Source organism: Hemitrygon akajei, chromosome 6 (genome assembly GCF_048418815.1).
Source record: "Hemitrygon akajei chromosome 6, sHemAka1.3, whole genome shotgun sequence".
NCBI lineage: Eukaryota > Metazoa > Chordata > Chondrichthyes > Myliobatiformes > Dasyatidae > Hemitrygon > Hemitrygon akajei.
The window spans coordinates 35498487-35515008 of NC_133129.1; the positions used below are offsets into that span (position 1 = coordinate 35498487).

The following is a 16522-nucleotide window of genomic DNA, read 5'->3' on the forward strand; positions in this document are numbered from 1 at the left end:
TTTTAAAAATAGTACCATCAGACTTCAACGGACCTCTCTATCTTTGCTGGTAAGTGACCCAGTTACGGGGTACGTAACACAGGTCACCTCTCATCCTCTGTCGTTCCAGGGTGAAAAGGCCAATCTCATTCAACCTATTCTCTTAAGACATGCTCCCCAATCCAGGAAACATCCTTGTAAATCTCATCTGCACCCTTTCTACGGTCTCCACATCCTTCCTGTAGTGAGGCGACCAGAACTGGCACAGTATTCCAAGTGGGGTCTGACCAGGGTCCTACATAGCTGCAACATTACCCCTCAGCTCCTAAACTCAATCCCATGGTTGATTAAGGCCAATGCATCATATGCCTTCTTAACCACAGAGTCAACCTGCGTAACAGCTTTGAGTGTCCTATGGACTCAAACTCCAAAATCCCTCTGATCCTCCACACTGCCAAGAGTCTTACCATTAATACTATATTCTGCCATCATATTTGACCTACCAAAATGAACCACCTCACACTTAACTGGGTTTAACTTCTCAGTCCAGTTTTGCATCCTATCGATGTCCTGCTGTAACCTCAGACAGCCCTCCACACTATCCACAACACCCCAACCTTTGTGTCATCGGCGAATTTATTAACCCATCCCTCCACTTCCTCATCCAGGTCATCTATAAAAATGACAAAGAGAAGGGGTCCCAGAACTGATCCCTGAGGCACACCTCCATGCAGAATATGACCCGTCTACAACCACCCTTTGCCTTCCGTGGGCAAGCCAATTCTTGGATCCCATGCCTCCTTACTTTCTCAATAAACCTTGCAAGGAGTACTTTATCAAATCCCTTGCTGAAATCCATATACACTACATCTACTGCTCTATCTTCATCTACGTGTTTAGTCACATCCTCAAAAAATTCAATCGGGCTTGTAAGGCACAACCTGCCTTTCACAAAGCCATGCTGTCTATTCCTAATCATATTATGCCTCTCCAAATGTTCATAAATCCTGCCTCTCAGGATCTTCTCCATCAACTTACCAACCACTGAAGTAAGACTCACTGGTTTATAATTTCCTGGGCAATCTCTAATCCCTTTCTTGAATAAGGGAACAACATCCGCAACCCTCCAATCCTCTGGTCCTGTCCCCATTGATGATGCAAAGATCATTGTCAGAGGCTCAGCAATCTCCTCTCTCGCCTCCCACAGTAGCCTGGGGCACATCTCATCGAGTCCCGGTGACTTATCCAACTTGATGCTTTCCAAAAGCTCCAGCACATCCTCCACACACACCATTAAACCTCCGCCCTCTTCTAGTTCTATCTACGTTCTCTGCCTGCCCCCATTTCACTTTCATACACTGGCTGTTCTCTCCACACCCTCAGTCCTAATGCAGATTCCCAACATGAAACATTGGCTATCACTTTGCCTCCACAGATGCTCCTCAACCAACTGATTTCTTCCAGGCATGTGTTCTTTGCTTAAAGTTTATTAGTACTGAAATTAAATGATGGGGATATTGGACAGTTTAGATGGGGAAAGGAGGTTTCCCCGGTGGAGCAATCCAGAAATAAGGTGGAGATAGTTGCAAGCTTAGGGGCCACCAGTTTAGGAAAAATGAGGTCAAATGGTTACCGAGTTATTGCAACTCTGCATCCTGGAGTCATCGGGTCTATTCAGACGGAGACTGATACACATAAACACATGAGATTCTTCAGATGTGGGAAATTCAGATCAACACACAGAAAACGCTGAAGGAACTCAGAAGGTCAGGCAGAATCTATGGAGAAGGATAAGCAGTTGGTGTTTCAGGCTGAGACCCTTCATCAGGATTCATACATTGAGCTTAGAACCAAGGGTATCCTGGCCAGGGAGATGAAGTTGAAACCAAAGATCCAATCAATGTTGATATTGAATAACGCAAGGTTCAGGGAGCTGAATGGCCCACCCTACTTATCCTTATGAGAGGTAATTTACAATTAGATCAAGTATCTTCAGGTACAAAACAGATAACAGGTCAGGATTCAAAAATGCATGCTAAAGGGTCTATGTCTGAAAGTTAAGACTCTAAAAGCATTAGGTTAGGTTTATCTTCAAGTCACCATGCGCAGAATGAAAAAAATAGCTTGTCTGGTTAATTTCCAAAGATGAATTATTTACTTAATTATTAATTTCAGTGGATGGGTTATAGGTATCAGGTCCTGTACTTGTTAGAAATTATTTGTTAGACTCTCCTTGAATTAAATCTTAAATTACTTGTAGCCACAGAGAACAACATATAGATACATTATTTACAGCTAAGCCGTTTCAGCTCAATTACCAAAAAATCTGTAACCAGACCCATTTACTTATATTATGCATGCAGCAGTGTCAAGAGTGTCTTAATTACGTTATTCAGGTGCCAATCACAGAGAGAAGTGCTTTCCATTACTCACACACCGATAGACAACGTGGCATTATGTACAACAGAGGTGTGATGAACTACTGTGACCAAGTTTGATTGTCACTAGTTTTACGGTAACAGGGTCAATGAAGCAGTTGTTGGATCTCAATGACGAGACTGGATGTGAGTACACTGGACAGGGAGCAGAGGAGATTTACCAGAATGTTGTCTGGGGTGTGAAGAGACTGCAAATGCTGGGCTTATTTTCCTTGGAATAGAGGAGGCTAAGGGGAAATCTAATTAAAGTATATGAAATTATGAAGGACAGAGATAAGAGTGGAAAGCGAGAAGATTTTCCCATAATGAAGTAATAGAGGGCTGCATGGTTGCTTGAGGCCCGATGAAGGGTCTCAGCCTGAAACTTTGACTTTTTACCCTTTTCCTTAGATGCTGAGTTCTTCCATTTTTTTTGTGTGTTGGTTTGGTTGCACAGTGATTAGTGTAATGCTATAACAGCTTCAGCAAACCAGGTTCACTTCTACCGCTGCCTATAAGGAGTTTGTACATTCTTCCCATGACGACCATGTGGGATTTACCCTGGGTGCTCCAGTTTCCTCCCACATTCCAAAGACAGATGGGTTAGTAGATTAATCGGTCACATGGGTGCATTGGGTTTGTAGCGATGGAATGTGCTGTTACCACCTTCTTCTAAGTAAATTAAAATTAAAAAAATAAGGTTTTTAAATTTCTTTATCCAGATGGTGGTTGCAAACTAGAATGCACATCCGAGAAGGTTGTGGAGAAAGGTGCTCGCATAACAATTAAATTTCTGGACAGGCTACAGTTATGTCATTCATTAAGTACAAGAAGTGGGATGTCATATTAGAGCTGTAGAGGAGGTTTGTGAGATCACATTTGGATCTTGTGGGAAGGCAGCTGTCGATCCCGGAGGATCATGGGTTTGCACCTCTGGTGGACTGCATCCTCTCCAGGGTGCAAGCCTGGGTGGGAAGATTTGAAGAACCGGCTGTTGCCCAGGCAGTGGGTTCCCCCTCTCCACGTCACTGATGTAGTCCAAGGGAAGGGCAAGCGCTGATACAGCTCGACACCAGTGTCGTCGCAGAGGTCGCCAGAGTGAAGTTGTAAACAACATCAAACTGCCTTAGAGACCCCGGCTCCAGATTTGTTCCTCAGGGTTTACTCCCAAAGCCTTTCCCTTGGGTGGGTATGGCCACAAGGCAGCAGAGGTTTAAAATCAGAGTTTTCCTTTTTGTAGGCGGGCTGCCGCCCAAGGATGTTGAACCCCACCTGCCAGAAGCAACTGGTTTTGAGGTGCCAGTGGTCCGCCTTTGCCCCTTCTCTTGCCAGTAGAAACAGTGCTGCCAGGACGACTAGCTAAGCCACACGTTGAACTTTGTTGTCAGAGGCTGTTAGAGTTGCATGCCACTTGGAGCACTTTATAGGTAGTGGGATCTTATTTCCACTACCACCCCAGGCTATGACAACCTCAGTTCTGGTGATTTAGTTATAGGAAGGATGTCATTAAGCTGGAAAGGTGCAGAGAAATTTCACAAGGACGTTACTGGGACTAGTGAGTTTGTGTTATGGATAGACTGGGGCATTTTAACCTGGAGAACCTAACAGAGATAAAGTCATAACAGAAATAGATAAAGTAAATGGTCACTAAATTTACCCCATGATAGGGAAGTCTAAAACTAGACACCAAGAACAGGGTGAGAGGAGTAAAGGGCACCTGAGGGGCAACTTCTCACTCAGAGGGTACTGGGTTTGTGGAACAAGCTGTTAACCTACCCACAAGTCTTTAGGATATTCAAAGAATTTGGAGGACCTCAGGGGCACACACATGGTCAAGACCAGAATGTGTAAACTCTGTACTGACAGCAACCAAGGTCATGAATGTACCTGCAGACCCTAAGGACTTGGCCTCCACAGCCATCTGTGGCAACAAATTCCACAGATTCACCACTCTCTGGCTAAAGAAATTCCTCCTCATCTCCATTCTCAAAGGATGCCCCTCTATTCTGCAGTTGTGTCCCTGGTCTTGACTCTTCCACCACAGGAAGCATCCTCTCCACATCCATTCTATCAAGGCTTTTCAACATTCAATAGATTTTCAATTATGTCACCCTCCCCCCATTCTTCTGTATACACTGGAATTAATTCATGACATTACGAAATCACTAAACACATTTTTAGCCATTTTAACCATAAATCTATAAAAACACTATATTACAAATATATACTTTTAGTAAGTAATTAATCAGGAGCACATAATTAAATGGGTTGCATGTTCAGGTAAATTCAGCGGAGTTTGAAAGTTTATTAACCATTACACCCTGATTCCGATGTGAATTTAAATAAATGGTCTAGCTATAAACATTTCAAAAAAGCCAACAGCTCTCCTACTTTCATTAGTAGATAATCCATGGTTCCCTGACTACCAAATCCATTAGCAAGTGAGACTATTGCAAGTGGAGTTAGAGACAGCTGTGACTTGTTTATCACATAACATGGGCAGGGAGAAACGATTTTGCCCCAATGAATGCACGGAGTAAATCTTCCTTCACAATGTCATGCTGGGCATGCTCAAATTCAAAACCCCGTGAAAAAACTGAATTCCATCCAGTGGCTATTCCAACAGGTCAGTTAAGACTGATTAAGATGTTCAAGTCTAAATTTAACTGTGGTAATTCTGCCAATTACCTGATTGCTGATCAGTAGACTATAGTAACTCAATTAATTAGAATCCACAGCTCAGCTTACCTAACAGGAATAAAGGTAGAGCATCACCTAAATTTGAATATTGGAGTTTTTAATTAAGTGGATTTCTTTGGTGGATTTTATTTTTACTTAGAGATAGAGCACAGTAACAGTGACTTCTGGCTCAACTAGCCCATACTGTCCAATTACACCCATGTTCTCTGTTAACCCTCTTAGCCATTCGCCTTTGTAATGTGGAAAATAACTGGAGAAAACCCACGTGGTTAGGGAGATAACATTCATATCCCTTACAGACACTGGTGGCATTGAACCCAGATCACAGGCACCATAATTGTATTACGCTAAACACTACGCTACTGTGCCATCCTGCGTCATAAGTCGGGTGTTGAATCAGGACCCAACTGCTGGATACAGAGTCTCGGAAACAGGACGAGACAGAACCCAAGGACGGGATGGGATGCAGTCTAGGCAGGGGAAGCAGGACAGGGCGAGGGACTGGGAACAAGGAGCCTGGGGTGAACTCCGAGCCCGAGACTAGACAAGGACCCAGAACCTGGGTCTCGCCTTGGGCTCGGACCCCCAAACACAGGCGAGAATGTGATGAGGCTTGGCTAAGGACTTAGGGTTTGGGTCGAGGCTTGAGGCTGGAGGCTGCAGCCTTGGGTCGAGGCTTGGGGAACTCGGAGGCTGGAGCTAGGGGCAGACTAGGAACTGTACATCAACATGGAGCCAGGACTTATCCTCTGACAAGCCGGGACTCATCTTTAACAAGACACTGACATGAAACAGGACAGTACACAGACATAGAGCCGGGACTTATCCACCAACAAGCTGGGACTCATCTATAACTCCACACCAAGGTGGGGCAGGACCATCCGTCGGGTAACGGCATAACAACCTGACCTACCCAACGGAGGCAAAAACAAGACAAGACACATTCCCCCCCACAGGGCAACAGCAGAACAGCCGGACTTACCCCACAGGGGCGAGGACAGGAAGAGACAAACAACAAGGAACAACAGACAGTTCCACCTCTGCATCAGGGTAGCTCCAAGTAGCCATTACGGTCAGCAGCCTTGGCTGGCTACAGAAACAACCAGATCCCTACCTGGCTCGGATTGGCTGACGCCCACCCAGCTGGCCCAGGAAACAGCTGAATCCATACCACAATGACCACTCCGACTACTACCAGCAAGGCTCCCAGAAGCCATGGTTCTCCAACACAGCCCCAAGGATGGCAAGAGCCCATTCTAGCCTTCCACCAACCATCTGTGCCATGAATATCTTGACCAGATCCCCCCAACCACACTCAATACCAGGGCCACTTATATTCCCAGTTCCAATATGAGCCTCAGGTGTTTCTAGTTAAGTCCACCTGCAGCAAGGGACTGCCAGAAAACCCGGAGTCCGGAGACCAGACCACGGACTTTGGACTGAACCATCACACCCTGTTTATTAATTATTCTGTAATTAAAACAATCAATAAAGTAAATTAGGAGATAATACTGAAGAACTTTTAAGAAAACCCACTGTTAAATTCCATGGACAGATGATGGGACAACCTGGATAGCAATGTGGACAACTTATCTGTTTGGAAATACTATGTAGAATTAACTGAAATTTACAGCCCATGATTAAATATTTTATAGAATATGTAGTAAAATTATTCTTCAAATGACTATATTTGTTATTGATTAAGCCATTTTAGGGAAGAAGAAAAAGGAGCAAATATATATTAGATTACTCTCAATCTACTGAAGGAGATTTCCACATCTAATATGTCAATTAACTACATTTTGTTCCATTTGTTAATTAGCATTTAATTGTTATTTTCAGTTGGCTGATGGATATCTATGGCTCTGAGGTAATTTTATGGAGGTTCAACAAATAACGATGGGAACAGATTTTGTTTACATGGACCAGGTACTCCAACTGAATAGGTCAGAGAGGATGAGAGGGACAAGTCTGGAATAGATATCCAGGCGGGTGTTAAATATTAAGCAGTTCTTTTCCCAAAAAATATTCACGAGAGATTATCAGTTCAGAAGGTAAATGCTGATTCCTGGCTGGAACATACATTACCTCATACAAAGAATGGGTATTCTGTAACTTAAATCATCTTCAGTATGAGGTTTTAGAGTGGTTTATCATTCTAGAAAATATTCTTTATTCTCTCCCAATTGCACATACTGTAACACTTTCAACCCTCCTTCCATTGGGCATAAGATTAAAAAAAGTCTGAATGCACATACTGCCATTTACAAGGACAGTTTCTGTCCCATAATTAGAAGACTGTTGAATGATCCTCTTGTACATTTTGATCTATCTAAGGCAACCAACATACTCTTTACCTAAATTGATGCAATCCTTTGAACAACATGGTCAATTATCAGGATACAAGATCAACATAGATAAAACCCAATTACTTTCATATTACTATAGCCCACCAAGAGAAATTGAAAGTAGATATCCCTGGGCATGGCAAACAGAGTCTTTCAAATATTTGGGCATCATTATGCCAAAAGATTTGGCAAAATTATCAGAATGTAATTATCAGCCTTTATATAAAAAAATTAAGGAAGATATGGCAAGATGGAACCTGATTCCTTTTTTCAGTCTCAGTTCAAGGATTGAGTCTATTAAAATGAATATACTGCCCAGACTGTTATATCTCTTTCAGACCCTACCAATAGAGATTAATCAAAATCAATTCAATGAATGGAACAAGATGTTATCAAGGTATATTTGGCAGGGTAAAAGGCCTAGAGTTTGTCTCAAAACTTTGCAATTAGCAAAGGAAAAGGGGGGGATGGGGCCTACCTTCTCTTAGAGATTATTATTTTGCAGCACAATTGAGAGCTGTGATATGTTGGTGCAACCCATCATATGACGCTCAATGGAAAAACATTGAGGAGCGGGTACTTCCCATCCCCATACAAGCAATTTTGGCTGATAACAACCTGCAAAGGTACATAAATACTATTGATAACCCATGGGTGAAATTGACTCTTAAAATATAGAAAACCACTATAAAAGAATATAATCTAGAGGGAGATATTGCAATTATTAAATGGTGTGTGCATATGACTCAGATTTTACACCAAATAAATTGGATGCTAGATTTAAGGACTGGACATTTAAAGGAATAACAGTTCTTTGCAACATAATGAAAGAAGGAACACTGTTCAGTTTTGAAATGCTTAAAGAGAAACACATTAGAAAAACAAGATTTTTATCGGTATTTACAGATGTGACAATATGTTAATAAGACGCTTAAAATGTAACCAAGGCAAGTACATGCTTGATAGAGCTATTTAGAAAAGCATATAATTCAGATAATGGTAGTAAAATCATTTCAAGCATGTATAAGGGGTTGTCAAATCTTAAAACACATTCGACTTCATACATTCAAACAAAATGGGAGAAGGAAGGAGGGATAATTATATCTGAGGAAGAATGGACAATAATATGGAGGTATCAATGGAAGTGTACCAGTTCACAGAAATGGAGGGAGTTTGGATGGAAAAACTTGATAAGATATTTTATTACACCCTCTCAGAAATCCCATTATGATAGTAACCTGAGTGAATCTGCAGATGCTGGAAATACATAAAAACACAAAATGCTGGCAGAAGGCTAGACAGCATCTATGGGAGGAGGTGTGGTGCCCTGATGAAGGGTTTCGGCCCGAAATGTCGTCACTACCTCCTCCCATAGATGCTGTCTGGCCTGCTGAGTTCTGCCAGCATTTTGTGTTTTTATGATAGTAACCTCCCTGTTTGCTGGAGAAATTGTGGAAATCAAAATGCATATCATTATCATATTTTTTGGGACTGCCCTGTTATCAAAGACTATTGGAGGGGGATACACAATGCCCTACAATATATCTTTAAATGTGAAATACTCTTAGAGAGTAAGACCATATATTTTGGATATATATCTCAAGAATGGTTGAAAAGAGATAAATATTTAATGAATATACTGTTGGTGGCTGGTAAAAAGACTCTTACTAGGAAATGGTTATCACAGGAGAGTCCAACTGTAAATGCATGGATGGAAATTACAATGGACTTTTTCAAAATGGAGAAGATAACAGCATCTATTAACCATAAGCTGGAACAATTTGATTCATACTGGGAAAAATGGTTTAACTACATAATGCCTCATAGGCCTGATTTTATTCTCACAAATCAATAAATATGTTGTAAAAAAGATCACTCCCTACCTGTACATAGTTTTTTCCTTTTGCTTGTTTTTTCTCTCCACTCTTTTCTATAAGTGTATACCCCAGACACAGATACTATGTGGAGATTTGTGACATATATGATTATATGATATATAAGTACAATGTCTGAAATACATCTTATGGAAATGTTTGTTTGATGATGAACTTCAATAAAGAAAATAAATTACAAAAAAAAAGATCCTCTTGTATAAGATGAACTCTTGTCCTCACAATCTACCTTGTCATGGCCTTACAGTTTATTAGCTCCCTGCGCTGCACTTTCTCTGTAAATGTAACACTATATTCTGCATTTTGCTATTGTTTTTCCCTTGTACTCCCTTGAACAAAAGGGGATAACTACACTCATCTATTAAGATGATAGCACAACCTCACTTTAAGGACTCTTGTTATTTATTGCTCTTTATTTATATTTGCATTGCACAGTTTGTTGTCTTTTATGCTCTACTTGATCTTTCAGTGATCTTGTTATAGTTACTATTCTATAGGTTTGCTGAGTATACCGGCAGGACGAAGAATCTCGGGGTTGTATGTGGCGACATTTATGTATCTGATAGTAAAATTTACTTTGAACTTTGATGTATTGATGTGATGAAATTATCTGTATTGACATTCATGCAAGCCATGTCTTTCACTGTATCTCAGTACACGTGACAATAAAAAAACAATTAACCAAATTAAAGAATTCATACTATGCTGTTCCAGGCCTGACACGCAGCAAGTTTTTTTTCCTTTCCATTATTTTCAGATATTTATATATTCAAGACAATGCATGAAAATACACAATGTGTAATCCAGTTAAGAGAACGTGTAGGCTGAATACTAACCGATAGGCAAAAAGAATTTGATCATTCAATGAGTTCTCAGATACCAAAACAGTGTGATCCTTGTGTATGGGGTCATTCTCTGGTGATATATCCACTTGGTGTAGCAGTGTGCAGCAATTAGACAGGTCAAAAATCTGAAATCACAAACATCTCTTTATTTGGTCATTGTCAGTTTTGGATCAGCCTTAGTCAGTAGCAAAATGGGTTCTTTGTTGAGTTGACTTAGACCTTGAGACACAGGAGCAGAATTAGATCATTTAACCCATCAAGTCTTCTCCGCCATTCTATCAAGACTGATCGTGGATCCCACTCAACCTGTACTCCTGCCTTCTCCCCATAACTTTTGATGCCCTCACCAATCAAGAAACTATCAGTTTTCACTTTAAACATACACACGGTCTTGGCCGCCACAGTTGTCTGTGGTAGAAAATTCCACAGATTCACTGGAGTGAGAGCAGACGTGCGTGAAATGGAAGAGATGCGGTTGGGGGCCCCAAAGCTGCCAAACGCTCCTCATATGTTAACTCCTTCATTCCCAGAGTCATCCTTGTGAATTTTCCCTGGACTCTCTCCAATACCAACACATCCCTTATGAGATATGGGGCCCAAAACTGTTGATAATACTCTTAAGTGTGGCTTGACTAATGTCTTATAAAGCTTCAGCATTATCCCCTTGTTTTTATATTCTGTTCCCCTTGAAATTAATGCCAGCATTGCATTTGCCTTCTTTATCACATACTCAACCTGTAAATTTCCTCCACCATCAATGCTGCTCTCAACCACCTCTTCCATTTCATGCACATCTGCTCTCACCCCATTATCTCACCACCCTACCATCGACTGGGTTCCTCTTGTCTTCACCTACCATCCCACCAGCCTCTGTGTTCAGCACATAACTCTAAGTAATTTCCGCCATGTCCAATGGGATCCCACCACCATGCACATCTTTCCCTCTCCCCCACTTTATGCTTTCCACAGGGATTGCTCCTGGTGTGGTCTCCTGTATATCGGCGAGACCTGACATAGATTGGGTGACCATTCCGCCGAACACCTACACTCCATCCGCCAGAAGAAGCAGGATCTCCCAGTGGCCACCCATTTTAATTCCACTACCTACCCCTCCACCTATCATCTGCAAAGTTTGCCACTAAGGCACCAATTCCATCATTCAAATCATCGAGAAACAATGTGAAAAGTAAGTGGTCCCAATTCTGATGCCTGAGGAACACCACTAGTCACTGGTAGCCAACCAGAAAAGGCCCCTTTTATTCCCACTCACTGCCTCCTGCCTGTCAGCCGTAACTCTATCCATGCCAGTATCATTCCTGTAATGCCATGGGATTTTATCTTAATGAGTCAGGGGTTACTTTAAGAGCAAACAAATGTATTTACTGCTTAAGTTATAAGAAATAATGACAGAGCCAAATCATTAACTACATTCACTGTAGGAAGGAATGATCAGCAGTTAAACTCATCCCACAAGTATTTCACTGACTTTCAAACTAAATCCCCAATTCAATCTTCAACAAGTTACTATACACTTTAGTGTATAATGACACCAGAGTTGAATGACCACCTTATTAGCAATGGCCTCACAAACAGTCTGGTGGAGGAACTCTGGGGACAAGCAGCAGTTTGGGGGGAAAGGAATTAACACCTTGCATGAGGACTGAGAGCGGACAGAGTTCCCACAGATGCTCCTTGACCCACTAGATCCTTGCAGCAGATTGTTTGTGGCTTCATATTCCAGCATTTGCAGTCTCTTGTGTGCCTAATGGTATCGAGAGCTTGATATCAACTGAAATCAAACATCATCGACTCCCATGGTGGAAAAGCTGTGGCAACAGTAAAACTAAGAGCAGACGGTAGGTGGAATTAAGATACAAATCAGTCATAATGCAACTGATTGAAGAAACAGGCTGCATGGGCTAACGAGTCTATCCACCTGCTTTTCACTGATGCCAGCTGCCTAGGAATCTTAAGTACAACAGATATAATTGGCAGCAACACATGGAAATTTAACGTGATGTTTAAATCTCATTTTTATGTAGTAACCTGAATTTCTATGGCTACTGTTAGCTCTTCACTTGATCCTATATAAAAGGCACTGAAGTTTACACTACTGATATGAACTCAATGTTATCATGCAAGAACATAACTCCCTTTTCTATTCCTATGAATTTCTCTCAAGAAAGTCTCTTCCATTGTTGAAATCATTGCTATTCTCTGAGCTACCCACTCTGTGCCCATGCCAGCATTCTATGTTAGGTGACCCAGCGGTAAAATAGGACTGAACAGGGCCCATTTTCCCTACATGTGAGGTTTGGCTAGGATCATATTTGCCTATATTCACATTTAGTTTTAATTTTAGAGGAACAACATGGTAACAGGCCCTTCCAACATGACCATGCTATCCAATTGTACCCATGTGACCAATTAACCTATGAACCTGCACATCTTCTGAACGTGGGAGGAAACCGGAGTATGTGGAAGAAACCCCTGTGGTCACGAGTCAAACGTACAAACTCCTTACGGACTGGGGCGGGAATTGAACGTGGCTTACACTAATGGCCACATTACCATGCCAACCAATTTAAATCAGGCTTGTGCATACCTGTAATGCAGCCTCATAAGCCAAAGTTCACCCTCTTTTCCAATTCCCACCAGTAGATTTATGCATGATAGAGCCAAGGAGCTGTGATTGGTTGCAAGAGTGATTTACATTGGAACAAGTCACACTGACTTTATCTCAATCCAACTGGCAGTTTAGATACAACATATTTTTCCTCAAATGAACTTGTGAAAATCTAATATCAATTAATTCAAGGTTTGCAGTTGTAACCACTTCTGGTTTTGCTTTTACAATAGCTACAATTTCTTCTTACCTTAACAGAATGGCTTCCGTCATAAAAGGCCAGCAAATGTTGTCCATCCAAAGCTGATCTTACTATAGGAGGATCTAGAGAGCTACTGGTTGTAAATATCTGCTTTCCGGAATGGATATCCCAGACTTGGAGGGAGTTGTTCTCGGTAACTGCAGCCAGCGTATTTTGCCTGCACATAGTAATGGAGTTTATGTTTCTGCCAACTCCATGAACGGTACGCAGAACTTTGCCACGGGTCAGGTCCCATACTTTCAGTGTCCTATCCCGAGATGCAGTGATAGCTTGAAGACCTTTCTGGAAACCTGTTACAGCTGTAATCCTGTCAGTGTGACCTGTGCGATTGGAATGGGCAACTATTAAATCACCTCATTCACTCTTTTAATAAACAGTCTACGACACTCAGAAAGAAAGATCCTGCATTAGTAAAGCCAGCCATCTTGTAGGTCTAACCCCAAATGGATAAACTCTTCAATTGATTACAAAATTCACATGTACTTAAACTTCACATCATGGTACAGGTTTATTCAGGCAGCGCTGAGTCACAAGGGTTTATCTGCTGGACATGTCGCCCTGGGAGAGAATAATGGCATTGCTTCATTTTTCATAGAACATTACATCACAATACAGGTCCTTCTTCAGCCCATGATGCTGTGTCAAATTTATAACCTATTCCAAGATCAATCTAACCCTTCCTTCCCACATAGTGTTCCATTTTTCTATCATCCGAGTGCTAAGAGTATCTATCACCATCCCAGGCAGTGCCTTTCATGCATTCACCACTCTCTGTGTAAAAAAATGCCCCTGACATCCCCCTATACTTCCCTCCAATCACTGTAAAATTATGCCTGTCATATGTTCTTTCCAATTAATTTGGAAGATGTTGTAGGGAGTGTTGGGCGTATTTTTCTGGAGCCTTTAGATGCCTGCGGCAGGTAATACAAATGTCAGAAATGGGCAGGGATCATTACAGCCTACATGACAATGATTCTTGTGCTAAAACTGAGGTCTTGATTTTCAAATATACTTTTCTACAATCAAAGACCATGTTGGTGCACGGAAGGATATGATGAATTTCATCATTGATGCCTGCCCTCACCAAGAGGTGGCCCTAAAGGCATGGGACGTGATCCATGTTTTCTGTGAACTTTTAATGTCACAGGTGCAGTGGGAGTAGGCTGGTAAAGCACCTTGGTCTTGTTGACATTCTGTGTAGCATCCATTCCCTCTCATGCACCAGGAATTGAGCTGTATGAGACATTGATGAGGGCACACTTGAAATATTGTGATCAGTTTTGGCCACTCTGCAGAGGAGTTTTACAAGGATGTGGCCAAGACTTGAGGGATTGGGTTATAAGGAGAGTTGAGCATGCTCAAACTTTAGTCCTTTGAGCATGGGAGACTGAGAGTTAATCTTATGGACATGTCCAAAACCTTGAGGGGCATAAACAGGGTGAATTGTTACGTACCCGTGACACGTGACAGTGGTACCCTTGTCCCGTGACTGGGGTTGAAGTTATACTGGACATGAGGTAATGGTGGAGTGATGTCATTTTCCCGCCAGTAGAGGTCATGTGACAGGTTTTTTCTACAGGGTATAAAAGGGAGACCCACCCTGTCGGGTGGGGCAGTTCGTGGCAGGATTTGCCAAGATGACTTCATGTTACTGTGTGATTTAATGTGATGACGCAGTTTAGTTAAAAATGAAGTTTTATATAATGCCTAAAGTTTAAAAGGTCAGAGCCAACGGTTTCTTTGCTAATGGAGAGTGAAGAGAAGAATCGATTTTCAATGGATTGACTTCGACCTTGTGTGATCCTCATTCGGAAGGATTTCGTTTACTATTCTCACGATAGTCTCTGCTGGGAAAAGCGAGAGATTGAGAATATTGTGGAAGGAAGGTCAGTCACTTTAAGCTGTTATATTTAATAAAATTCGACGTGGGAGTTCGACGCTGGGAATCGAAGGACATCGACGTGGAAGAGAATTTACATCGTTTTAAAAAGTCTCTCCTTTTAAAAGTACCGTGAGCTTTTGAACTGTCGGCATATCGTTCTTTGAACTGTTTTCATTCGGCAATTCGCTTTAGAGAACTGAGTTCTTTTCAATACTGCTTTAAAGACTGTTTGGGACTGCAACGCCATTAAGAACTGTTTGATTCAGCTGCCAGCAGCTGGTTTCGGGTCATTGTTTGGGTTTGTTTACTTTTGAAGGGGGTTTGTTATCAGTGTTTAATAAACGTGTTATTTGTTATAAAACCCCTTGCCTAACTCATCTATATTATTGTTGCCCGAATACGTAACATAATGTGCAAGTTATTTTCCCAGGGGATGGGCTAAATGGCATAAGTTTAAGGTGTGGGGTGGGGGGGGGGGGAGAAATTTAGTAGGAACCTTAGGGGCAAAGTTGTTTTTACACAGAGGTTGATGGGTAATATGGCATAAGCTACCAGAGGAAGTGGTTGAGGCAAGTATATTTTCTATTGTTAAAAGACACTTGAAGGAATGCATGGATAAGAAAAAGTTTAGAAGGATATCGTTCAAATGCACACAAATTGTACAAGTGTACAAATGTGAGGTGTTGCATTTTGGGAAGACAAACCATGGTGGGACTTGGACAGTGAACAGTAGGGCACTATAGAATTCAGTGAACAGCGGGATCTGGGAAAACAGATCCATAATTCCTTGAAAGGGATATCACAGGTAGATAGGGTTCTATAGAGAACTTTTCGCACATTTGAGATATTATGTTGAAGTTGTACAAGATGTTGGTGAGGTATAATTTGGGGGGGTTTGTGTGTATCTACTAACAGGAAAGATATCAATAAAATTGTTTGAGTGCAGAGCAAATTTAACAGGCTTTTGTTGGAACTTGAGGACCTGGGCTATAGGGAAAGGTTGAATAGGTTAGAACTTTATTCCCTGGAGGATAGGAGAATGAGGGGAGATTTGATAGAGGTATACAAAATTCTGAGGAGTAGAGATAGGGTAAGTGCAAGCAGGCATTTTCTATTGGGGCTGGGTGAAACTAGAACTAGAGGTCATGGGTTAAGGGTGAAAGACTAAATGCTTAAGGGGACATGAGGGGGAACTCCTTCATTTGGAGGGTGATGCAAGTGTGGCATAAGTTGTCAGTGAGAGATGTGTGTCCAATTGCAAAATATAAGAGAATTTGTGATAAGTAAATGGATTGGAGGGCTATAACCTAGATGCAGGTCGATGGGACTAAGCAGAATTACAGATCGGCTCAGATGAGATGGGCTATGGAGCCTGTTTCAGATCCGTAGTGCTCTTTCACTATGACTCTATGAAAGATATAGGAAAGATTTGTCAGGTCAAGGAGAATAAAAGTCAAATTAATTATTACAGTATAATAACTGATAAGATGCAAGTTGAGTATACTCCAACATTGCTTTGCATTCCTTGCTCCTAGCTTAATAATGACCACATTCACATTCGTAGATGTAAA

At 41.6% G+C, this 16522-nt stretch overlaps 1 protein-coding gene across 1 annotated transcript in view; it reads right to left on the bottom strand.

The window, feature by feature from the left end:
- Positions 1-16522, bottom strand: part of LOC140728947 (uncharacterized) — a 143177-nt gene that overhangs the window by 50551 nt on the left and 76104 nt on the right. The window contains exons 21-22 of the mRNA XM_073048077.1: positions 13058-13389; positions 10173-10306 (exon numbers count right to left, since the gene is read on the bottom strand). Coding sequence (XP_072904178.1) covers positions 10173-10306; positions 13058-13389 — 466 coding nt within the window. The remainder of the gene's footprint in view (positions 1-10172; positions 10307-13057; positions 13390-16522) is intronic.